Raw genomic sequence first — 26,486 nt, 5'->3', positions numbered from 1 at the left:
GGGAGATTAGGGCTAAACAACATTATGACAACTATTTTATAGAAGTACCTTAAATATTCTACATGTCTTAGCAAGTTTATATACTCAACAATACCAATGCAGTTACTACTACTGCTAGTATCCCTTCTTACTAATTGAGGAAATCTGTGTTTAAATTAAGTAAGCAACTTACCCAAGAGCACAGAACTAGTAAGGAATAGTAGAGTCATAAACCCAGGTCTACTTTCTCGCTCCAGAAATGTAAAAATGAACTGTGAGAATGACCTCAATAGAAGAATGCAAATAAAGGACCACTTGATGATAATTTTGCATTTTTCTCTAATTTCAAGAACAGCTATTCATTCAGCCTAAGTATGGAATCAATCCTAGTTTCTATTCAGAAATCTAGCTCCTTGTCATTCTGCCTTTGTCCTTCCACTTTGATAGCACGTATTCCTACTGCTGGGACAAAGTAATCAACACCCACAACTTAAAGAAGAAATTTACTGTAGATCATGATTTCAGAGGTTTAGTCCATGGTCAGCTGGCTTCAAAGCAGGAACATCATGGGAGAAGCGCACGGTGAAGCAAAGGTGCTCAATTCATAGCATTTGGTACCCAGAACAGAAAAATGGTGCCAAAGAGAAATGGGCTAGAAATAAGATATGGTATGTAAGGTGATGGTTCCACGATCCACCCAGACACACCCAGAAGTGTGCTTTATTAATCTCTTAGGTGGCTCCTATTTATCAATTTGACAGCTCATCTTAACTTTCACACATCATTGCCTCCTATACTTTGGCTGATGGAGTTCAGCCTCACAAGGTTTTTTGACTTAGGATACAATGGTTATTAAATACTTTCTGACCATCTCCAATGACAGGTGTGATGTCAAGAGTTCTTTTTTTCTGGGCTCATACTCCACTTTTGACCGTCTCTAATATTATACGCCCTCCCAAAAAACTGATTCTTTGAAACTCCAGCTGCATTTAAGTAAAAAACCTCACATCTTGACCATAAGAATCAGCTAATTCAGAGTTTTGAATTAAGGCTACAACAGCTGGATCCCATGTTGCTATATACTTCACAGAGCATCATCAATGATGCGGCATCAGCGATCAGCAGTCTTAATTCTTGTGTAAGGCCAAATTAGAGAAACATAAAAATCCTAGGACAAAACATGGATAACACTGTAAAATCATCATACATTTACCTGTGGCTACTATAATATCATCATATGCTAATGTGTACCACGTGCTTGAAAAAAAAATGTATCCTACTATAGCCTTCCAAAAGTGTTACTCACATTTATTGTATGATGGCCTGATCCCCTTCCCAGAAACAAAGGTGTTGTGGTTGATACATTATGTCAACTTGAGAAGTTTAGAAGTTTAACTAATAAATGCAGCAGGAAGCCAGGATCCTTACTTAGTAAATATCCTCATCCTGTGCAAGAGGTGGGCATAGAGATTTTGTGAGTGCTATATCTGCTCTGGGGGGTCAGGGGGGTCTGCAAACAATTTTAGGGAAAGGAGCTTGTTTGCCACACTTTTTGTTCTGGCTGCTTTTGCTAACTGCTGCTTTGAAGAGTGGTCCCAGTGTCATGCCATTCTGCCTTGGAGCCAGCTGATTATGGACTTAAACCTCCACAAACAGTGAGCTAAATAAATCTTTCCTTCCTCATCTTGAATGTTGGGTATTTTTTCCTAGCAATGAGACAAAAGTAACCAAGACAAAAAGCTAAGACCCTGATGGGCCTAGCCCACATCGAGAAACAAAACAGGTTGGCCCTATAAATTTGAGTACATCTCATGGTTGTTAAACACCCCAAGATGGATGCCCCCTACCTTTCAGCTCCACTCTGCTGCTAAAACTGCTTCTCTTCTGCTTCTCTGTATTTGCCACACTATAAATAAACTTTGCACTGTGTCAGTCTCGTTTTCTGCTAAGAGCCTCATTTTTCCATTTTTCACTGCATTGAAGGCAAGGACCTAAAAAGAGATCCTGCCAGTTACAACACTTATCTGTCAGTGGGTACTGAAACATTATGGGTGTTCCTCACAAGATACAGAACTGCTGTATGATGCATAAATCCCACTACCCAACACACATCCAAAGGAAATAAAATGTGTATGCCAAAGAAACACCTGCATTCCTACATTTACTGTAGCACCACTCACAACAGCCAAAAATATATAATAAACCTGAGCATTCACTAATGGATAAAGAAAATATTATATATATATACATATATATATGTGTGTGTGTGTGTATTATTCCATCGTTAAAAAATAAAATCTTGCCATTTACAGAAGCATGGACAGAACTAGAGGACATTATGTTCAGTTAAACAAGTCACACAAACACACACACAAGTAAAACATTTTTACTCAAATGTAGAAGCTAAAGATATCTCATAGAAGTAAACAGTAAAGAGTGTTACTAAAACTTAGGGGAGGACAGAGGATAATTACCAGGAGTGTAGTTGTATAAAGGGAATAATTGAATATTTTATAGTACAGTAGGATAACTATTGTTGATATCAATTGTACATTTCAAAATAATTAGTGGAGATGATATTTGAATGCTTCTAATACAAAGAGATGATAATAAATATTTGAGGGGCTATACCAATTACCCTGATGAGATCATATACATTGTATATATGTACTGAACTATCACACTGTACTCCGTAGATACTTACAATTATGTATCAATTAAGTTTTAAAAATATTATCTAAAATTTGCTGCAAAATATGCTATAAAGAAAAATAAAAAGTTGTGTCTTGATCCAAGCAATTGCTACCTAGGGCTGTAGAAAGGGATAGAGAAACAGAAAAAGATACTAAAAGGTGAAAGGCTTTCTCTTCCCAAAGACCACCTTATGCTTCTTGTGTTTTTTTTTAATAATAAAAGACAGTGAATTGTTATAGATTATAAAGTTTTCTTAATTCATAAGATAGGTACACAAGTAGTAAAGCAAATAGCCTTCTGGTTCCAATACTAACACATCTACCCCAAAAAAGGAGCCTAAAATCACAATTATTGAATGTATTTCCTTCCCCTGTTCCATGAAAACTAGTCATTTTATTTTCTTTTGCTCCTTTCCTCTTGTCAGATTTGGAACTGCTCTGTGAAGACAGCGCCAAAAATGCCACACAACTAATTACACAGGAGCTTGACTATGAATGTCTATTTCCACCTACATCTTTTCTTGGTTTGATTTGGAAGGCTTTCTTTCTTTCTTTATTTCTTTTTTCTACTTTTACTTCTTTTGGCCTCCCTGTTCTGTTCACTGGTTTATTCTTTCTGCTTCCTCCAAAAGACATAGGAGGCTTTGAAAAGGGGGAAAATAATGTATCTATAATTTTTGAAGGAATCAGGAAAGGTTTCAGGCACAGGATGTCATTCTGTTTGAGATGCTGTGAACTGAAATATAGGGAGGGAAGGACATTTCCAAGGCCAGAAACAGATAGATGTATCATTCAGATCAACTCACACCTTTTGCTGTCCTTGTTCCCCAATGATGTCTCAAGTACTCTGTTTTCTATCTTTAATGATGGTTTGCACATGAAGAAAAGATGATCCAGAATCTAGACACATTCTTCCAGCTAGACAACACAAATCTCCTGATTTGCACTCTCAGATTTGTAGGAAGACTCTGGAACTCCATGGAAAGATAGTTTGCAAATCACCTGCTCCAATACCGTGTTTAAAAATAGAAAATGGGTTTCATAACAAAAGGTGTCTTTCTTTATGAACACCAGACCTCTCCCCCAGTGAATTCCAGTTCCAAGGATTTCAGATCACTGCAGGCCACTGCAGTACCACCAGGAGCCAAGCACCTGGGGCCCAGCCTACCCTTCCAATAGCTATTTGCAACAGAATTCAACCTGTCCATTTCATTTTAAAGAAAAAAAAAAAAAAACAATGATACAGAGTTTCAAAACAAGATAATAGGAAATTAACAATAGTTAATATATTGCAGATTGCTATCTTCAGAGTAGTTGTTCAGATTACAAGACACAATCATGTAGAATGATCAAACAATACAAGCATAAATTGTTCTTTTCAATGAACTCAAAGAAATTAGTGATATAATCATCTTAGCTATCTTGTGTGTATATTTTTTTTTCATTTTTATTGGTACTGGGAATCGAACTCATGACCGCCTGCTTGCAAGGCAGGTGCTTATGCCACTGAGCTAAATCCCCAGCCCCTTGTGTGTATATTTATACATAGACACATTTACTTTTTCTTTCCCTTCCTTCTTTCATCCTTTCCCCATCTCAATTATTCTTTCTTTTTTAGCCATTTCTTCCCCTTTCATAATATCTATTGTACATTTTGTATATTATTAACTCTGAGTTTCTCACACTAGGAGACAATGCAATGTTTACACATGTGCATCTGATTTATTTCACTTATAAGTATGGTCTCTAGTTGCATCTATTTACCTATAAAAGCCTTGAGTTTGTCCTTTATAGCTGAATAGTACTCCATTGTATAAAATGAAATCACCAACAGAGTGAAAAGACAACTCACAAAGTAGGAAAACATTTTAGCCAACTGTCCCTCAAAAGACATATCTAGGGGCTGGGGATTTAGTTCAGCGGCATAAGCGCCTGCCTTGCAAGCAGGCAGTCGTGAGTTTGATCCCCGGTACCGATAAAAACGAAAAAGACCAAAAAAAAAAAAAAAAAAGACTTATATCTAGAACATATAAAGAACAGAAAAAAATCACACTCCCATTTCAAAGACTCAATCCAAAAGTAGGCATCTGAGATGAATACACATTTTTCAGATGAAGAAACACAAATGGCAAATAAATATATGAAAAATATATTAAAAGAATTGCAAATTTTAAAACACTAAAATTCTTTCTGTAGTAAGAAAAACACTAAGCTTCTATCTTACTCCAGAAAGAATGGCATCAAGAAACCAACCTCTTCATGCGCCCTTGTATGTGAAGGTTTTTTGGCTTTCTGTAAAGATTTCTACTACTATTGCTTTCCATTATTACAGCTGAGTAGTACAATACTTGCTTAGCTTGTGAAAGGCCTAGGTTTAATACCCAGCACTATTTAAAACATCTTGCTTTATCAAATCAGGTGACCTTCATCTACCACCCCACAGTCACGCTGTCACTCCAGTCCTGCTTCATCCTAAACTCCCATATACTAACCTCATTTCCCTCTGCTAGCTTTATAGTCTCACCTGCTTTACTGATCCTGACTCCATCATTTCTTTACAAGTCCTTTGCCTGTCTGGCTTCACATTCCTCAGTCTAAACTCTGTGGGGCGTCACTCAATCAATCCTCTTGCTTTTTTCTTTCCAGCACTTCCAAGGCCAAGCCATAACTGTGAGTCGGCACAGTCAGCTGGCTTCTCCAGTCCTGCACCACCACTGCAGAACATACACAACAGAAATGTACCCGGACATGCCGAGTGCACCCAGGCTGCCGTTATGAGGAATGGGGAGGGAGGTTTCCAGCATCAGGAGGTCACTCCACGTGTGGTCAGCAACCAGAAGCACAGTCCTGGTTACTTTCCTCTCCCATTCTCTATGGCAGCATATAAACTGCCACATTCTGTAAAGGCTGGCCAGCCCATGGCCGCACCTCTCTTTGACAGTTTTCCCTCCTACTTTAAGAAAAAACTAAGTAACACAGACGTGCAGTCACTCCAATGTTCCTACTCCTAAAACCATATCCACCCACAACGTACTAGCCAAGCTAAGCTCACCATTTAGGAGAATATTTGTCTGGGTTTTTAATTTTTTTTTATTTTTTTGCAACTGAGCCATCAAAAGAGTTTATCATTTTGCTATAAAACTGGTATGTATATTTGATGGGGCTGTGGCAAGCCTTTTCACTTACAAACATGGAAGACCTTAACGACATAAAAATAAACAATAAAGTCATCAAGGAGATCCAACTGCCCAGGGCACAGGTGTGGGAGCAGTGGTGCTACTTGGAGAGCTCCCCTATCGTAGCGCAACCTACACAGCAGCGCAGGGAATGCACTGGGTATCCACCTCCCCTGGCTTCTGTGACAGAGCCACCCAGAAGTGCCTCTGCTTATGCTGATGTCTGCCATTCCTGTCAATGGCAGTTTTCATCTACAAGAACAGAGGATGAAACTACAAGAAGCGGCAGACATTTCCAACCACAGACTAAAATATGATGTTAAATAAAAAACTTGCAGCCATGCCCTGAGACTGCAGTCTCAAATTGCCTCTGCCGCCATATCCTCAGAATTGATCTGAAATCTAAGTCAGCTCTGTAGTGAGAAAAGCCGAGAGGGGCTCTGGAGAGCAGGGCAGCAGTCACTGTTCACTGCTGTGGCCAGAGGTCTCCAGATACATCAACAGCAGCCTGAGCAATGGCCAGGTGTCAAGTATCACAGTGATCTTGCTGGGAATGTTTTATTGCTTAATAAAGTCCTTTTTTCTGGATTAAGTTTTCTTATTTTTGTTTTCAGAAAACCAGAAGAAACAAAATTGACCCGCACGTCTTGAGGGAAGAAGAAATCCAAAGAAGCTAGACTCCATGTCTCCCTGGCAAAACCAACAGTGGAAGGAGCTCCTAGGGCCTTACTGTTAACCTGGAGACCAGAGCAAAGCTTGGTATTGACATTGCCACTCTAGTGTCCTTGTTAGGAATTCTCTGATGCATTTCCTTGGGGCACAAGTGTGAATGAGTCCATCGCTACAGACTGGATTTGGATTGTCCCCCTAGGGCACACGTGTTAAAGATCTGGTCCCCAGCCTTTGGCACTTTTGGGAGATGGTAAGACCTTTAAGAGCTAGGACTGAGAAGCAGGTCAGTATTTGTTATAGCAACAGAAAGCCAACTAAAATGCCAAGCCAGGGCTTATTCACATTTCCCCTTGGACACTGAAGTATTCTAGGTTTACTTCAATGAAGGCCTTATTATGTTTAAATTTGTATAAACTTTATGACTCATGGTGTCTAGATATTTGATCAGATATCATTTAGATATTTCCACAGAATTTTAAAAATGAGATTTATATTGAAATTGGTGACCTTTGAGTAAATTACATTGTATCATCTGACAAATGTCTCATCTGTGGGCAGGCCTCATCCAATCAATTGAGGGCCTGAATTATTATTTAATTTTTGAGGCAAGAAAGAATATGACAGCAGACAGCCTTTGGATTTGAACTACAACATTATATCTTCTCTAGATCTCCAGGTTTAACCTGGACTTGGACTTGCCAGTCTCTGTAATCACACATAAACCAATTATTTAAAATGTATCTATCTATCAACCAAGAGATTTCTTATTGGTTCAGTTAGAATAGTCCTCCTATTGGTTCTATTTCTCTGGAGAAGCAAGACTAATAGAAACCTTCTATTTATTGAACTGCTAGGACTTTAGGTGATGAGCACCTATGTAGTCACCAGCCCTGACAGTGTTCCTCACCACACAGGACCATCTCCTGTTATGCAACGACAAACTCAGGGTGACTTCCAATGAGCACCCCTGCTAATGCACAATGGTATACCGGGACAGTCCAAAATGCACCTGCAGTGCTCTCCTCCCATCCCCGTCTCCTGGCCTCCACTAAGCTCACTCCCTCTCTTTTCTCATCTAGTCCTCTCTCTCGCCTGTCACTGTTCCATTAGTATAAAAGAAATGTCCATCAAAACACAGTTCTTTCAGAAATGTAAAGACATCATGCAGAATATGCCTACATTTAGATTTTGGTTATGGTTTAACCTGTTGTATACAGTAAATAATGGTCCGTTTACTTGCCCTAATTCTCACTTTCCAAAGGAAATTTGTAAAGCAGCTGTATTGACAATCCTCAAGGCCCTGCTTCTGAGTAGGATGTAAGAGGGAATCAGCTGCTCTGCTGTGCACATCTTCCTGAATGATCTCACCGAAGCCCAAATCTTAGCTCTTATTCTTTGCTTAACTTCACTCACTCTCCATTCTTCTAGGACAAAGACCAAATTGTTCAGCATAGCTCACAAGGCCCTTCATAAACCAGTGCCTGTGGGCTGGGCTGGCCTCACTGCCATAACCCCACATGCTGGCCATTCTAAACTTCCCACAGTTTCCCAAATAGACCAAAGCTGGCACTACCTCCTTGGCCTTTATGCTCTTACCTGCCCTTGTCTGCCTGGCAGACACCTACTCAACTTCTAACACTCTCTTCAGTAGGCCTCCTGTTTGAAGCCTCGTCTGACTTCCCCCATGAAAACTTACCTTTCCCACTGGGATGACCTCACTGTACCACAGGACACACCACAAGCAAAGCAGGATTAACGTTTCATTACCCTTTACTGATTTACATCTTTTTCTTGCTCTGCCAGATAATACCTACCTTAAGAGACAGAGGACTCCCCTTATTTCAATTTTTAACATCCAGTAGCCAACACTTTGTACAGCAATATAGTAGACACTTTGTGGTTAAAATAACAAATCAATGAATATGTTACTTTTCTGGAGATATAACTTAGTAAGTCCCAAATTTTGGAGTTACAAAAATATGGATGGTATTCCAACACAAAAGCTTTAAAAATGGTTTTTAAAGAAGGTCAACAGAAATTAAGGGTTTAAAACTAGTGAATCCAGTAGTAAAAATTAATTTACTTGTTAGAAGAAGCCAAATACATATTTGACTTTCTATTAAGTACTAGAAATACCAAATTTCCCATGGACCATAAGACAGAAATAAACTGGTAAGGAAAGCATAACTAGTTCTGCCTTGGTTACCAAAGAGAAACTATTCCAAAGAAACCTGACAGTGAACACTATTGTAATGAGATAAAACAATGGCTTTAAATATTTCTTTTTATATAATTTTTTTACACAGGTACTTGCATATGTTTATGGGGTACAGTGTGATACTTCAGTACATAAATATGTAATGATCTGTAACACATTTACAGATAAGTGGCTTATCACCTCTGACATTCTTATTTCTTTGTATTGAGACTGTTCAAAATCCTTTCTTCTAGCTACTTTAAAATATTCTATTAATTGCTATCGACCACAATTAGCCTAATGTGTTACTGAACATTAGAAGTTCTACCTATCCAACTGCACTCCTAGCCATCCTCTTCCCATCTCCCCTCCTTCCCAAAAAACAGTTCTTATAATTCATAAGACAAATACGTTTCCTCGAGGTGTTCCTCACAAAATCACTCACCATATACTAAAGGCTCACCAACACACAATCTCATAAATCCATTTTCACTGTGATGTGGTTCGAAGCAGGTCTCTCATGGATGGTTATATTAATACAGAGGACACACTTCAGTGTATCTAAGGATGCTCTCCTTAGCATGTTCTGGACCACAGGTGACTCTGAAACTGTGATGGAGTATAATATACTTTTTCCTCATAAAAACAACTTGACACCTAACATTTTTCATATACCTTCACGGTAATCATGGAAACTAGTATATCCATGGACTTCCAGGTTAAAATTCCCATCATGGAGAAAAGATGTACCATATGTTGCTGAGACACAGTTCCAAAATGTTATTTCCCTTGGTAGGACTTTTTAAAGGATGCTCTCTCTCTGACCTCCCAAGAAAGCAGAATGGTGTGTTTCAACTATCAGTCAGGGTGGGCATTAGCCCCTTTCTAGAAACACAGGAGCATCAACAGGAGCAGTCACCCATTTCTGGAGGTGACACACCTAGGCACAAGGCCAAGATTCCCAACAATTCTACAACATAAAAGCCCTGCATCTGTACATCATTAAGCATGGCCAAAAATAAGTGAGGTCAGAAAATATTCAAAGTAGGTGTAACCAAACATATCCCAACTACTTACTTTTTAAAAATCTCATTAAAACACTAAGAAAATATCTAACCTTAAGTGATGCAGCTTCCTGGAATGCTTTCCTAGAAAAACTGGTTGAGCTGAAAAACACGTATGTAAATAACTGCTACAGGAAATATCAGCTACTCTGCTATTAACAAAAATTGGGTGGAAAGTTTAGCAAAAACTCTTACTTTGATCTACACTAACAACCTAAAACATGACTCTTTGGTGGTTATTAGATAATGGGGTCAATTGCTTATTAAAAAAAAGCTTTCAGTCATAATGATAAATACATCACTTTTTCTTTAACTTTTCATCTTTTGAGGAAAGCATCTACTCACTAAGTTAGGTCATTGATAAATATTATTTTAAAATGAGATATCAGCTTGGAGATAATTCCTGTCCATACACTCAAAGATTGACAAATATCAGTGAAAGCCACTGATATTTGAAAGCCACAAATATCAGTGAAAGACAGTGTTACATAGTTTCTGACATAGGTGTTAGAAAAATTGAGATTACATTTAATAGTGAGGCACAGCAGAAATATCATGACTAAGGAGTGTTTGTCCATGAAAAATAATGGCCTGAGGCAGGTGACAGCAAACTCTGTCAAGGTCTAGACAAATATTTCAGACTTTGAGGATTAAGTACCATTGTAATGTGAAAGCAGCTACAGGCAACATCTGAGCAAATAAGGATAGCTAGGTTCCACTAATACTTTGTTTACAAAACAGGCTGTCAGCATAACTTAGACACTGAGCCTGGACCTAAAAAGCTCAAACATGAAAAAGTACTTCTTGGGCAAACTGCTCAGGACCCCTTCTGTTGCTCTTCAGACAGAAGCTTACTTTCTCTCAATAAATATATTCTACTCTTTAAAAAAAAATAAGAAAATGTACTTCTTAGCCAGGTGTGGTGGTGCATTCCTATAATCCCAGCACTGGGGAGTCTGAGGCAGGAAGATGGTTGTAAATTCAAGACCAGCCTGGTCTACAAAGTAAGCCCAAGGCCAGCCTGAACCACATACTAAGAGCCTGTCTCAAAAAACAAAACAAAACAAAAACTTAAAAAACAATAAAAGAAAGAAAATGTACTTCTTTTACAAAAGGTTGCTATGAGAAATTGAGTCAAACATGCCACAGAGATCAACATATTAAGCCTGTGTATGTTACTACTCTTTCATTGCAGTACCCTAATTACTACTCTGTTATTTTCTTACTTTGGTATTCTCAAGTATCTTGAGTTTTTAAAATTTTTTCTTCCCCAGACTCATCCCAAGTCTACTACTTATGTTTCTGTAAATCACCTTTGCAACACATTTACAAATATCTGACATGTTTTGATATCCAGAGTAACCAGCCACCTACTGATAACTTTTCTATTCTTCCTGATTATTATAGACTCAATACTGTCTTCATCTCTAAGCTCTTGGGGGTAAACAGTGCACTAGAGGATTGGATTTGTTTCAATTCCACGTTTTCCCAAGAAGAGTAATACCACAGCTGCTCTTCAGGAAAGAACAGTGAGGTAATTAAATAATTACTCTAGCAAAGAATTCTGTTCAACTGATTAGATTGTGTTATGAGCTCAGCTGTGTTTCCTCTAATATAGAAGCCCTAACCAGCATACCTCAGTGTATGACTGTAGTTGGAAACCAGATCCTTAAAGATGTGAGTTAAAAAGGGTTGTTACGGCTGCCCTAGTCCAGTCTGACTGGAGGAAGAAATCTGGTCTTACAAAGTTGACACCACTGACATGTGCACAATGGAAAGACCACGTGAAGAGGCAGCAAGACAGAAGCTCTCCGGGTCACGGACAGGCCTCGGAGGAAGCCAAACCTACCACCAGCTGCTTGATCTGGGACTTACAAGCCTCTACAATTTGAGAAAACGAGTATCTGTTGTGAAGTCCCCCGGTCTACGGTATTTTGTTATGGCTTCCCAGCAAACTGATACAGATGAGATTGGCAATGTAGTCTGGGCTAGAACTAGAGCAGCTGTGGCAAAAACGCAGCAATCTGAATGAGTGAGGAGAGAGGTGACCCCAGAGGAGAGGTCCACAGTGCTGCAGCAGGAAGGTGAGGACGGGGGGGGGGGGGGGGGGGGATGCAGAGCGGATGCATTCATGACAAGCGAGAGACCTGTCAAGGAAGACAACGTCAAAAGACTGTAAATACTGGGTAGTCAAACACATCAGCAACTGATTTCAAGCAAAGAGGAGTTTACTTTTAGACACATTTCTGGATGTGTGCTGCTAACCAGTTTCTTAATATATGTTTATCCATCTTGGTCTTTATTTTTTCACAGAATAAACACTTGAAATTTATTGAATGAGTGGCATCACTTTGTGAAGACAATTAAAATAAACTAAGCCCAAGTACATGTGCTTTAAAATTTATTTTTTGGTTGTTTTTAACTCTTTCACTTGTCCTTAACTTCTGAGATATTTCTCATTTTGTTGAAAGGGTATAAATATGCTCTTAAAATATCCATTTAGTTATTCTCTTTGCACTTTCTGCATGTCATAGCTTATTTTGGGTTTTAATCTTCTAAACCCTGACTTTGAGGTTCATGTGATTCTTATGTAATATTTATTCTTAAGTTTACTCTATTTTTGTAATACTATTTTAAAATCATGAGTTTTTCAGAAAGCTATCTCTAATTTTTTTGTGTGCATGAGTGCTGGGGGTTGAATCCAGGGCCTTGTGCACACTAGAAATGCTACCACAGGACTATATCCTTACCCTATTTCCACTGAAATATTAAAGAACTGTTTTATGTTAAAATATAACAAAAATTTCCAGTGAAAGTCAAAAGAATAAAAGAACAGATGGCAGAGACCAACTTTGCTGGACATAGTAAAGCCTCTGGTAAGAGCTTAAACCATTTCTTAAAAATCACTATTCCTGTTCAAATTCCTGCTACATTATCCATGAGGAATTCTGGCTATGAAGCTGTATTCTAAGCACTAAGAAGTCTAGAATACACAATTAATTGTTTGTTGTCCCAGACAGAGGTCATATTTTCAGAAGCCAAAGGAAAAAATTTGATTTCCTTCTGTAAAATAAGTAACACTTGCTTTGTAAGTTTATCTTCAAGATTAAACATCTATTATTCATAAAGCTGGCACAAAACACATTCTCGAAAATTTCACCCATTCAATAAACACTCAGTAGATGCCAGGGGCTTCGGAACACAGTGGTGAAGTCAAACCACAGGCTGTCTCTCTCCTGCAAGAAAGAGGTGCTGTGCCTCATCACATCATCTCACTGCCAGTTTAAACAGGACAGAATTCATGAATTTCTTGTCATCCCTCCAGAAAATTATGTGTGCCTTACTTTTCCCACTCTTTACCATCTGAGATGTCACTGTAATTATTTTTTAATCTAACACCTGCCATATATGGTTTCTTTACATAAGAACACACTCTACCAAGCCCATGAGCAAAATGGTCTCCTCAATCTCTCTTGAGTTATATACTCCCATCATGTTACTGAGTTTAGAGTAAGGTACAAATATCTGAGGACTTCTAAACCAGAAACACTTTCAGAATAGAATATATGTCTTTCACTGAAGTTTTTACAAATGTCTTATCCCAACAAGGTAAGGACAAAATTTCAGTTAGTCTTACATTGAAAGGTTATCACATTTCTACTGGCTTGAACCATTGGTGGTGCATGCAAGACTATCCCAGTGGGCACCTTGAACTGCTGCTAGTACAAATGGATCTAATCACTTTTATCAGTCTTTTTACTAATAAAATTAGTAAGTCTATAAAAGAACTGAACATAGTATCCTGAATTTGAATAACTGCTGCCCAAAATAAATACTAATTAATACTATTCAGCCAGGCATGTGGCACATGCCTGTAATCCCAGCACTTGGGAGGCTGAGGCAGGAGGATGGATGACTGTATTCAAGGCCAGTCTGGGCTACAGAGTGAGTTCAAGGCCAGCCAGAATTTCATAGAAAGATCTTGTTTCAAATAAATAATAAAATCAAAATTAATATTACTTACACCAATTAAAATTATTACAATAGTTACATTTATGTATTTCATTAAAAGAAATTTATTTTTATTCATTAATTTCTTTAAAATGTAAAGGCAGCTGACTTGTGCAGAGCACACAAAATGTCATTTGGTTTTTTTTTGCAGCCATGGTGGCACCTGTTTTTTCAGACAGTTCAATAACATTCTTTATATCCCTGCCTGCATTTCCTGACAATCCTAAATAAGCTTCTACAAAGTGAATGTTTTGAGAATTTGTTACTACAAATAGGCTGTATTACAATTTTTGAATGTCATTTAAATATTTACCTTAAGGAAGTAAAATATGATGGCTTCTGATCAACTAAATCAGTATCTTCCTTTGAATTACTTTCATCGAATATGAGAGCAGGTTTTATGTTTCTAGGTTTTCCTATCATCAATGCACATGTATGATTTTTATAAGTCATTAACATAAAAAGTTTTTTATCAGTCCATTAAACATATTGTACACAATAAGGATTTTCAAAACATGATTTTGCCATGTTTTTGCTTATATTGGTAAAAATTTGCAATTTGGCTGTATTGTACTACAAAAATATTTTTGTTTTGCAAAATTTCTTGTATTAGTGGTATAGCTGAATAATAGCCATCTACATATAATGTGCAGTGTTCAAACAATAAACTTCATTAATTTCAAAACATCATAAGAATGCTATGCTTCAAAGGATTTGTACTTTTTCCAACACAGGCATGTAAATCACAGGTGTGACCTTAGACAAACATAATTTATATAATCTATTCCTGTGCTGTTTTGTGCTGATACACTGGTAAAAACACAGACATCTTCACAATAAAAATCATACTTTTATCTTTTATTACATTTTTTCTAGGATTTACTGTATTCTTGAGAATATTAATAATTCTTCCACAATTTTTCTAAGTCCATTCAAGGGCTCCTCAGTTCTACATATGGTACTGTCAGAGAAATATAAACAGTGGCCAAAAAGCGATCATGTTGAATGGCATTCATTACATATCCATGGGCATACCTATTATTTTCAGGCCAATACAATGTAATACCTGGTAATGGTACTATCCCCATAATTACTAATACACTTATAAAAATTTTCATCTCACTAATTACAAGATTGCCAGCACTACTGATGCTTTTATTTTGCATGAAAGCTGCACTGTATGGCATATATATTTTTTTATCTAGAATTTCAAAGATATTATTGGACATGAGTAATTTATACAACACAAAAGGATCACTTTAGTTAATATTAGAAGTTCCATGTTTCACAGCTCCGTGTGCTCACGTTCTACCACGTTTCTGTTCTCAGCTGTCACTCTTCCTCCTGCCCTTCTACACTCACATCCAAATCCATGCTACGCTCACATGTACCGGCCACAAGATTACATCTAACTAATTCTAATGCATCTGAAGAGTAACAAATGGGTCATGAGCTTATTCTCTGATGAGCGGTATTTACAGATTCATCTCAAGACGTATGCAATTTCCGTATTTGACACTCTTAAGGGGAAATAATTTTATAAAACTAAAACTCTTAAAATTGAAAAATAGATTATATATATAATATAGATTACTTACAAATGAACATGAGAAGAGCCACTGAGGAACATCAAGGGAATAATAAAAGAAAACTTTACCAGTGAGATTAATAATAACCTGGACATGAAACAATGATTGTTTTTGTTTTAGAGTCTTATATTAACAAAAGAGCACACACAGGTTAGTATATAACATCAGACAATGAAATCCAATTCAGAGTTACCTGACAGGGAGATATACAAACTATGGCCCCATTGTGAACATATTTAAACACTAAGTTAATTCAAAGTGCCTCCAAATGTCTCTCTGGTAAGAAGAAAAGAACAAGAGAAGAGAACCAACAGTGCAAAACACAAGAGAACATTCCACAATCAGAATCTCAAAATCAAGAGATATATTTTCTCCAGTCGCCATCCATTTCGAGTAGTCACCCAGCCAATGAATAAATGACGCCTCCCCTAATACAAATGCACATCCCAACTCCAAATGAGTAGGAAAGCTCTAAGAAGTCAATGGCACTTGATATACTTGGCATAATCAAAACAAAACACCATACCAGCAAATTAACAACATAAACAAAAAAATCAGGGCAAAAAAGTGCAAGGCAAAGTAAAACATATAAACATGACAAGCAGTAGGTGTTGGATTATATTATATATACATTATATGTTACATATAATATTTATGGTAATAGAATCCTATTTATAATCCAAAACAAAGTCTCCTCATTGAGTGATAAAAGTTTAAAAAGTGATCTTCAAAATCAAAATTTCTTTTACTTTCCCCCATTTCCTATTTATGTACCCAAAAACACATGAATTGTTTTCTATTTGCAAAATGATTCAGCTCAGAAAGGAATAGAACAAGTCTGGTTATTCAGTAATTTCTCCCACCCAGTCTTACAGACATCACATCACAAAGACTACACTTGAGTCACTTTGTCTTATGATTTCTATCCTTCCAAGAGTTTTACAGAGTGCTAGCTCAAACCTGAATTAATACTGAGATGAAACTATTGGTGACATTAACCACAGCCAAAAAGGATACTAAGAATGGTACTCAACAGTTTTCAATCTTAATTCACTGGCTTTAGATTTGAGAGAAAGTTGACCTGGTAACAGTGTTTAAGTCAAATTTCATTTCCCAGGTCTACTTCCTTAAGTAGAGGATTAAAACCAGTTCTGGAAGTAAACATCAATACTAGAAAAAATATAGATATATCTACCAATAGCTAAAGGAATGTTCACAATAAAAAATTGATTCTTGCAAATGATTGTGCTTTACCTTTATTGCTCTCTTGGAATAAAGCAAAAAGTGTTTGAAGAACACTTGCCACTATATTCAACCTACCGACAATGCCATATATATATTTGTACCAGAGATTGAACTCATGACCTCTCACTTGCCAAGCAGGCGCTTATGCCGCTGAGCTAAATCCCCAGCCCCAAGCCTCATAATATTGTGTTTATGCTTATTTAAAGTTCAAGTTCATTTGACAAATTCAGGTTAAAGTCTTTATGGGCTTCAAACTGGTCATTCTGTAGCACAGCCAAGAGGAACCTAGGGTGAGTAAATTCAGCTTCAGACCCCTCAGGACAGAAAAGAGTAGAAAACTGTTGGGTGATACTAGCTATTTTTTTTAAGGAATATTCCTTACCATTTAGGAATTTTCAACATAACTATAAGACATGAAATTAAAACACAGTGAACTATTAGAGAGAATTTTACACAGCACCTAAGGATGGCAGACACTGGATGATGAGAAAGCAGTGGGGCTGGGGGACTGATGAGGACCAGGACGTGTGAGAGGATTCCTCAGCTCAGGGATCAGCTGGATAAGGGCTGAGAGGAAGGAAACCAAAATGGGAGTTTATCTGGTGCCTGGTTAACTGGCCAAGCAGTCTGGGCAGCCACTGTGTGTGGGCTGGATACAGAGAACAAGATGCCATCCTTCCCTACAAGGGGCTCACAGACCCAGTGCAAGAAACAGACACACAGGCTGGGGATCTAGCTCAGCGGCATAAGCGCCTGCCTGGCAAGCGCGAGGTCATGAGTTTGATCCCTGGTACCGGAAAAAAAAGGAAATAAAAAACAACAGCCAGACACATAAACAGATAAGAAGTATTACATTCTGTAGCAGGATATACCAACAATGGGGCAACAGAAATAGAAACCATTAATTCTCCCCGGTAAGAAAGGAGCATGTTACACAGACTTCTAAAATAGTTCTTAAAACATTTTTCTAGAGAAAACTAAGAATAGAAGTGGGGGGAGGAGATACATAAGAAAAAGGATTTTCCGAAAACAAGGATCATACCAGGAAAGGTCAGTTGCTGAAATGGTGATGTTTCTGTCATGTCTGGGAGACTTATGATTTGTTTTGTTGATACTGGGAATTGGAAGTTAGGACCTTGTGCTTGCCAGGCAGGTGCTGTGCCACTAAGCTGTATTGCCAGTCCTTACAGAGACCATGTAAAAGCAGAATGTTGGCAGCATCATGGGAGAATGGGCAATGAGCAGAAGGAAATAAGACTGAGCAGGGAGCTTGTATTTGAGAAGGAAAGCTGGGTGCGTTTGTTTAATGCTTAAGATGGCAGGCAAGGTCAGACAGGGAAAATCAGGATGATGGGGACCGGGAAACACACAGGAAGACAAAGAGGAAGGCATCGCAGACACCTATAGGTGTCTAGCTTTGGAGACTACAACAACAATTTCACTACGAGCAGAAATTAGTAGCAAGGTTATTAGTTTAACAAAATAGTATTAGGTCCTGTTAAATTGAAGCTGTGATGGTGCACCTGCCCTTCGAGCAGCACGAGACACACAGGGAGTCAGAACAGAGACAGGAAAAGATGAGCTGCTACAGACATATAAACTAATACACAGAAAGGAGGGCAGAAGGTCAAACCCAGAGCCTTCAGGAATAGGAAAGAAAAAGACACAAGAAAAAGAGTATGAAAGAAAAGACAGTTGGATGAGTGTTAGGAGAACCCAGCTGGTGTAGAGTGATGAAAGCCAAGGAATTCTCCAGAAGTCAGGGGCAGGCCATAGAACCCTATGTCAGAACAGGATGACAAACTGGAAAAGGCCACACGATTGAACTGGAAGACCATAGATATTCTCATAAAGAATGCTTTCATTAGAATGCTGGGGTCAAAATCTGGAGTGAAAAAAAGTTAAAGTATGGGACGTTAGGGTATAAATCACAAAAGAATGAACCACCACATGCAGCACACCTAAGGAGAGTTTATATCACATACTGCATGATAAAAATGTTACATATTTTTTAAGGAATTAAACTGCCTAATAAAAATTCTAAACTACTTTTTCTGAGAAATGGTTACACTCTTTTATAAATTATCCTACGTACAGCCAACAGGTAGCCTCCCAAATTCCCAAGTGTTTTCCAAATATGACTCTGCAGTATTTAATTATCTCCAGCAAAAACCTGAACACATGTCTAAATATACATGTCACTGTATCAAGAGAACTGTGAACTTCATCTAAGCTTTTTATACAGCACAAAGCCCATGAGTAATTAGTCCATGGAGAATGCTTTCATCACTCACCAACGTTTAGGGAGCACTCCCTCAGTTAAAGGTATTACGCTTTTTAACGATGAGATTGAGAAGTGACAGTTCCTATCTTAAGATACCACTATCTTTTCACAGTGCATAAATTATGAAAAGAATTCAAGCACAGAATTCAGTCCGATCACTACAACTCTGTACAAAACACTTCTTTCTTGACTTACTAATTATAAATCTTCATTATAAATTAACACTCCATATAGTTTAATTATAAATTAAATCAGGTTTATTCCTTTCAATAGTTTGATTATACCTGGAACATAATACTTGTCACATACCTTCATTTTTTAAATCTCCAAAAATACCTTGAAAAACATCTGTAAGCTTTCATTTCAAAATCCTATTGGCTAATTCAACTTGGATATTAATTTGGGGAAAATCCATAACCCTTTGAAAACATACACACACCTCATAGATTTCTATAAGTGAATGAGGAAGCATTAGGCTTATACTGGTCAAGTTACTCAGTGTATGCACTGAGTATGAACTCTCAGTGTAAGTGAGAGTTCAGCTAGGATGAGACATAAGTTAAACCCTGAACATAGGCTGGCTACTGCATCTAGGCCTTTTACATTTCTTCAAACTAAAAATACCCCACAGGGGCTTAGAACAGGACTGGCCTGGCTTCTAAGAACCACAAATTCTTACTGGCTGCATGAGTGAGGTTCCCTGGCAGTCACTTTTTTCATCCCCTCCTAAGATCCTGTGGCTATAAATAACCTAGTTTAGAGGGCCTGTTTGGCCATATTTATTAGTGACTTTGTTAAGGTCAGCTCTTGCATTATCTTTTCTGAACAGTGCATTTAATGAGGAAACAGTGAAAATTATCGTGCCACAATGGCATTTATAGTCACATAACGAAAGTTCTATTTTGATGGCATTACTCTGAATATTTTTGCAAATCCTAAGCATTATCCACTTACTGAACACTGACAATAAAACAAATACAAGACTAGATCCCTGACTTTGGTGTACAGAAAATGCCAAGCTTAAAAAACAGAACAGAACATACTTGTTTGGATTGAAAATGCTAATGAGGATAAGATTTGTGTCCAGAAGAAAGTGCGTACTTGCTTTGCTCCATTTCACGGTCACAGATTCTTACCCCAGGGCAGCCTTCTTACAGATGTGTACTACGGGACAAACAGAGGTCCAAGTAGGGTTTGGAAAATCAACAAACGCTGGAATTGGAAAAATACACAAAGGCCATGGCACATGTCACTACCATCTTGTCCTATGACCTCTTGTGGCTTAAAATGGAAGTTCCAATAATGTGAACTTTAAATTGCCTTTTCAGCATCACGGATGGCCATTTCTATAATCAATGTGAAGATGAAGAGCCACGTTTTTGCTCATAACAAATGGCTCTTATTTTTCTAATTATATCTGTAACATTCTATTTTCAAATTAAACCTTAAAATCATGGCCATCCATGTACAATGGGGTCTTAAATCCAAAAGAGAATACATATAGAACCTGACTGTTACACCACTGTCAAAGTCTAATTAATTACATAATGGTCATTTTATAAACACACAAAAAAAAGTCCTCAGGGCATGTCATGAAGGGATGTTGCCTTTCCTAGGCTGAAGTCACCTGGCATCAAATTTATTTTAAAAGTCTCCCAAGGTGTGGTAATACCTGTGACTCACAATGAAGCATCCTTTCATTGGTAAACCAATTACACGATCTCCAGGATTAAACAAGTTATTAGATCCTGACATCATTTGTTTACTGCAAACAAACAGCATTACAGTAAGTATCATGTGTATTAAAGCAAGTTAGTGGGACCCACTACCAGACATTACTGAAGCTGGTAAAAAGAGAGATCTAGGGCCAGGGATTTAGCTCAGTGGCATAAGCACCAGTCTGGCAAGATCGAGGTCATGAGTTCAATTCCTGGTACAAAAAAAGAGAGGGAGAGAGAGAGAGGGAGAGAGGGAAAGAGGGAGGGAGGGAGGGAGGGAGGGAGGGGGAGAGAGAGAGAGAGAGAGAGAGAGAGAGAGAGAGAGAGAGAGAGAGAGAGATCTAGTATTATTAAACCAAAAGTTCCATTTACCCAAGGGCAATAGTTACCTGAAGGTCAGGCAACTTTATCCAAATACAACCCAAGGCAACTGAGGAACTATGAACTAATGAAAACTCCTCAGAGCGGTTACAAACTCAATATCTAGTTCTAGGAGATCTAGCCAAAGTCAGGCCAGAAGGCGCTCTCAGTGACTGAATGGAAGACAGCATAGAGGGCTGCAGGAGGGTAGAACTAGGACACAAGGGGCCAGGCGGCAAGAACTTTAGCCAGAATAATCAACAAGCAACCTCATGCAACTAGTTTGTCTGTCTGTCTGTCTGTCTGTCTGTTTAACCGTCATACTAGGGATTGAATCTAGAGCTTTCACAAAGATATAACTCTTTTTTTTTTTCCTTTGAGATAAGGTCTAAGTTTCCCAGGCAGCACTCAAATTTGCAAACCTGCCTCAGTCTTCCTAGAGCTGAGATGCCAGGCATGTGCCACCAGTTTCCTCTTTTAAGCTGAGACTGGTGAACTAGAAACTCTAAGACCTTCATTTAAATATCACAGGCCCATGTTTTCTTATGGGTGACACCGTGCAAAATGCAACAGTGACAAACAGCACAGGAGTCAGGCCAACCCGGACCCCACCCTGGTTCCACAGGACACTGGACAGATCCCTCAGCCTCTCCAAGTCAGTGTCATCTGATGCCTGGAGTAGCATGGCCAATAGGCAGTCACCTGTTAGGAGAAGCTCAAGGGTAGACCTAGCACTTCTACCTTCATTTTCCCCTAAATAAGAGCAATCTGAAATAAATTGCTTGCTCAAATGGACATAAGCAGTACACATTCATTTACTATACTACACCACGTGTTACACAAGCTGCTCAGGAAAAAATGTTCTCTCCTGAAACTCTACATGGTTCTCGGCTTTGCAGCACACCCTTGCTGTTACACACTCCCCTGGGCCTCAGGGGAGGCCTGCTGAGACTGGACACCAAAACAAAGGCAGGTGTGCATCTTATATACTAGGAAGCAGAAGCTCTGCAACCAGGTATTTTTCTTACTGAAACATCTTTGCTTTTTTCAAGGCTTTCATGTGAAAATTACTCTGGGACTGTAAGAAGGTGCCGGAAAATTGGCTCTTTTGAGTGAAAACTCGAGAGAATACTCAGGTGTGATGCGAAACTTGCGTTCACTCACCTTCCATCTCTCCTTTTGGACCCTGTCCCACACCTTCTCCAGCTTCATCCTCCTCTGCCCCTGACACCCCCTTCCATCAGCGCCTCACCATTCACTCCACAGACTTCAAAGCACCCCCCTGTAAACCAGTCCTTCTGGCCAGCATTGGGGGAAGAAACTGCACACCCATGATTTGACTCACAGTAAATGCTACAAATGAATTCAGTCTTTCAGTTATTCGTATTTTAGAAGACATCTATGCAGAAAGCATGGTGTCAAAGGAATAAATCACCAATGACAGGTTTTCAGGTCAACTGGACCAAACAGTTTAAGGAATGAGGCTATGAGCTTTTCAACTTTCCTAACAAATCTAGATACGTAACTTATAATTCTGTGAGAAATTGTGGTTACCATTAAATATGCTTTCATTTCTCCATGTTTGCTGGCTGGTTTTGTTTGGGGAGATGTGTGGTTGAGAGGACATTTTATATCATGCCACACTCATTTTTTTTTCCTTTTATTTTCCCCATTAGTCTCTCCCTGATTTGGTCAATTATGAATATACCATGCACATGAGAGCAGACTATACTGCATTTACCTTACATCTAGGTTAGGCTACACAGACATGATCTCAATTCATCAGTCTCGGGTTTGTAGACGTAAATTATCTGGTAAAAGGTCTCCTTTAAAACAAAATTAGTAGTCTACCCAAATCTGGGCAAGTTATTCCACTCCACATTTAATAACTTGTTTTTTGCTCCTTAAAAGTTGGCAGGTTTCCCAACATCAGCATTAATGATATCTTGGGGTCAGAAAAATTTTGGCACTACCCTGTGCAGTACCCCTGATCTCTACCCTGTTGCCCAGGAGGATACTTCCAGGTTAGGAGAGCTAAAAATGTTTTCACATGGTGTCAAATGTACCATAGGAGGCAAAATCACTCCCATTTAACTACCTGAGTTAAAGTAAGATTACAGTAATGAATCCAATTCATAGTTGGAAAGAAAAGATTAACAGCTGTTTTTGCAAGCATAATAATGTGGTATGCAATTCAGAAGTATCCCCACTCACTAGCTGCTGCATAGTTTTATTCTAAAGCAAGCAGCTTCAATAAAAAATGATTCAATGGGGTTGGGGTTTAGCTCAGTGGTGAAAGCACCTGCCTCACCAGTGCAAGGAGAGTTTGATCTCTGGTACCAAAAAAACAAATAAACAAAAAAACCCTTCTCCACAAAAATGATTCAATGAATAGAGTATTTTAAGAGTATTAGATGTCCTAAGAACCTAATTTGGAAGTTAATTCTTCTGCCCTTTAGTCATGATATGCTTTTATGAGCAAATTTTAGTTTTAGAATAAAACTAAATGGAATACGTATGCAACTTGCCCTAAAATTAGTTGAGCTAATAACTGCAGAAAAAAAAAAAACTTCAAACACAGAGCTCTATTTGCTGAAACCTACTAGAACAGAGAAACAGCATTAACTCTTACATTAAGTTACAAGCATCTTTTCAGTTTTAGTGCATAAAGTGATAAATTTTAAAAATTATAACAGGCCTAAAAATATGAAGATCTTCATCATCTTTTCTTAGTTCCTAATTTGGAAGTAGGAAAGACCTAATTAATACTATGTTACATAGGAGGGTGAAGTCCTAAGAGACTATTGCACTGTAGCAATATAGTAGTGGTCTATAATGTATATTTCAAAAAGCTAGGATTTTTAAGTATTTATCATAAAAAAAGTGAATGGATGGTTGTCCTAATTTAAACATTATACAATGTATCATGCATGTTACTCCATTAATATGTACAATTTTATCTTTTTATGTATCAGTTGGAGAGCAAATTTAATTTTTTTTAAAGATCTAGCAAATATAAAAGTGTATTTCCCATTCCTAGGTCAACTTTTTGATGGTAGAGCATTTTTCCCCACTCCCAGAGTAATGGAGTGCCATTTCGTAGCTCCCTTCAATGAAACTGACACCCCACCACACTTTTCTGGAGCAAAGGGAGAATCGGATTCTTTCCCTGGGACCTACAATGGAAAGAATGCCAGAACACGCAGGAGCTTTTAAAACAAATTTATAGAGCAGCTTAAAATACACGTTGGTTCTCACTCTCATTCCAAATACTAGAGTACTAAGAGTTTTATGTGCGTTTCTTCCTCCTTTCTCTAGACCAGAGGTTCTGCAGGCATGGTTCTCAGATCAGCATCACCTGGAACCTGTTAGGCCACCTTTCAGCCCCAACCGCAGGCCTACGGACTGAGAAACTGCGGAAACAGGATCCAGCAATGTTATAAATCAGCTCCAGGTGGTCTGATGAAACTCCAGTGTTTGAGAACCACAAATGTTATGTGTGTATAGCCGCAAATAGATTGCTTTTCTTTTTTATGGAAAGCAAAAGTGCAACTTTCATTTCATCCTTAAACCTTCTGCAAGTCGCATACTACGGCCACTTTAAGAATAAGAAAACTGGCTCTGGGACTAAACGCTGTTCAAAGTCCCAAAGCTATTAAATGCAGGTGGAAGGTGTTTGTACTCTTCACTACGGGAACAAAAATTTGTCGCACTTCATAATCAAAACCAGGGGAACGGTTTGTTTCTATGTTTTTGCTTTATCTGGGCTGCTTCGGCTTTCATCAATGGGGGAAAAAAAAAGAGAGAGAGAAATGTGTGAGAGTAATATGCATGAATGTCTCGGGGTCTCAGTGAGTTGGAAGTTCCGGGCAGGTCTGTGCAAAGGTGCGCGTCCAGTGAAGGACCGGCGATTCGGGGCGGTCCCTCCGCTCCCCGCCCGCTCCCCTCTCTGGGCCGAGACAACCCCGACGCGACAGGTGGTCTGCGCCAAGGAGGACCCTGCAGACCCAGCCCTAGGGACTAGTTTACAGGGGGAAACGGGCGCACCCCAAAGCTCCGGGGACTGCTAACCAGACCCCGCAGCGCGCAAAGGTGACCCCGAAACCGCCGAGCACCGCGAGCACGCCGCAGGTCCCGGGGCGGGTGGGGAGCCGGGCTCCGGAGGCCCGGCGGCACTCACTGTGGGGGTCGCTCTTCTCCCGGACCCCGTCCACGCGGCCGTCGGGGTGGATGCGCAGGAAGAAGCCTCCGTTTTTGCAGTAGAGCCGCTTTGGGTCCTTGAAGTGGCCGGGCGCGAAGGCGCCGCCGTCGCCGCCCTCGGGCAGGGCGGGCAGCGTGGTGATGCTCCCCGCGGCCATGGCCCCGCCGGGCTCCCGCCGGGCCTCCCGAGCCGCCGCGGCAGCCGCGCGGGCCGCCGCCGCCGTGCCCCGGCCCCGGCCCCGGCCCCCGACCCGCTCGGGGACGCGGCCCCGGCCCCGGCCCCCCAGCCTCCCGCCCGGCGGCGCCCTCCCGCGGGCCCCCAGCCCTGCGCGCCCGCCCCGCCTGCCCTGCCGGCTCCGCCGCCCCGAGCTGGGCTCCCGGGACCGGGTCGCTGCGCCGCCGCCTCCCAGCGGCAGCTCTGGGATCCGGCTGCGACCGCGGCCACCGCGCCCGCCGTTCTGGCCCTCGCCGCGCCGCGCGTCACAGCCTCCACGCCTCCGCCCAGACCCGGCGCCCTCCCCGCGCGCCGCCCCCCACGCGCCCGCGGCTTTGGGGCGGCCCCGGGTCCGCGCCTCGGCTGCAGCACGCACGCGCCCCGGGCCCGGTGGGGGGCGCGCCTGGCCTCCCGGCCCTGGGCCGCTGCGCCCGGGGTACCTGGAAGGTGCGCCCGGATCCCGCCGCCCTGAGGGGCTCTTGCTCTGCAGCCAACTGTGGCTCGACTTTTGCAAGTTTAAATGCCGCTTTGTGCCCCGTACATTTTCCTTCCTGGAGTTTCAAAAGTGAGAAACTCTTAGGAACCCACATGTTTAGGAGCCCACAGAAGCAGAAGGGTTGGAAGCAAGAGAGGGTTCCGTGGCCCGGTTTTGAGAATTTATGGTCACCAAAGGATGAGAGGTATTCGTGGGCGCAAACAGCTAAAATGAAAGGTCTGGGCCTGAAGCAGATCACCAGCAAAGGAAGAGAAAGAGGTCCGGAGAAGGAGCCCACTAGGTGGCCGAGGTTCCCTTTACCGAGCTACTGCTGGCTTTAGACAGTGCAGAAAGATGAACGTGGCCTTCTGTCCTTGGGCTAGAAGCGTCTTTAAACCCGCAGCTGGAGTTTGCACTAGCTAAAGTGTCACACGTTTTCTGAAGGGAGTATAGTTTTCCGGAATGCACAACAAAAATTGAAGTTCATCGCATTTTATGACTGTCAGTAGACTATAACAGGTACTGATTAGCAAAATATCCTTTTTAGAGAATGCATATCTATTGTGGGCCTACAGCCTGCAAAGTATGGGTTAGTGCTGTGAGAGGTGC

The 26,486-nt window shown here is 40.1% G+C and overlaps 1 protein-coding gene across 6 annotated transcripts in view; it reads right to left on the bottom strand.

Moving 5' to 3' along the window:
• The window catches only part of Fgf2 (fibroblast growth factor 2), a 61,575-nt gene extending 35,903 nt beyond the window's left edge, over positions 1-25,672 (bottom strand). For 4 of the 6 annotated variants that reach the window (XR_010051444.1, XR_010051443.1, XR_010051445.1 and 1 more), the window contains exon 1: positions 25,169-25,428. Coding sequence is in view for 2 of the 6 variants with exons in the window: in XM_063260744.1 (XP_063116814.1) it covers positions 25,169-25,346 (178 nt within the window). In the remaining 4 variants the exon portion in view is untranslated. Of the gene's footprint in view, positions 1-25,168 lie in introns of all 6 variants that reach the window. The other 2 variants (XM_063260744.1, XM_063260746.1) reach the window with 2 other exon arrangements.
• Between the last annotated feature and the right edge of the window lie 814 nt (positions 25,673-26,486).

The sequence above is a fragment of the Cavia porcellus genome, unplaced genomic scaffold, assembly GCF_034190915.1.
Source record: "Cavia porcellus strain 051 isolate PalLab524CR breed Dunkin Hartley unplaced genomic scaffold, mCavPor4.1 scaffold_14, whole genome shotgun sequence".
NCBI classification, from domain to species: Eukaryota; Metazoa; Chordata; class Mammalia; order Rodentia; family Caviidae; genus Cavia; species Cavia porcellus.
This window is presented reverse-complemented; position numbering and strand designations above follow the sequence as displayed.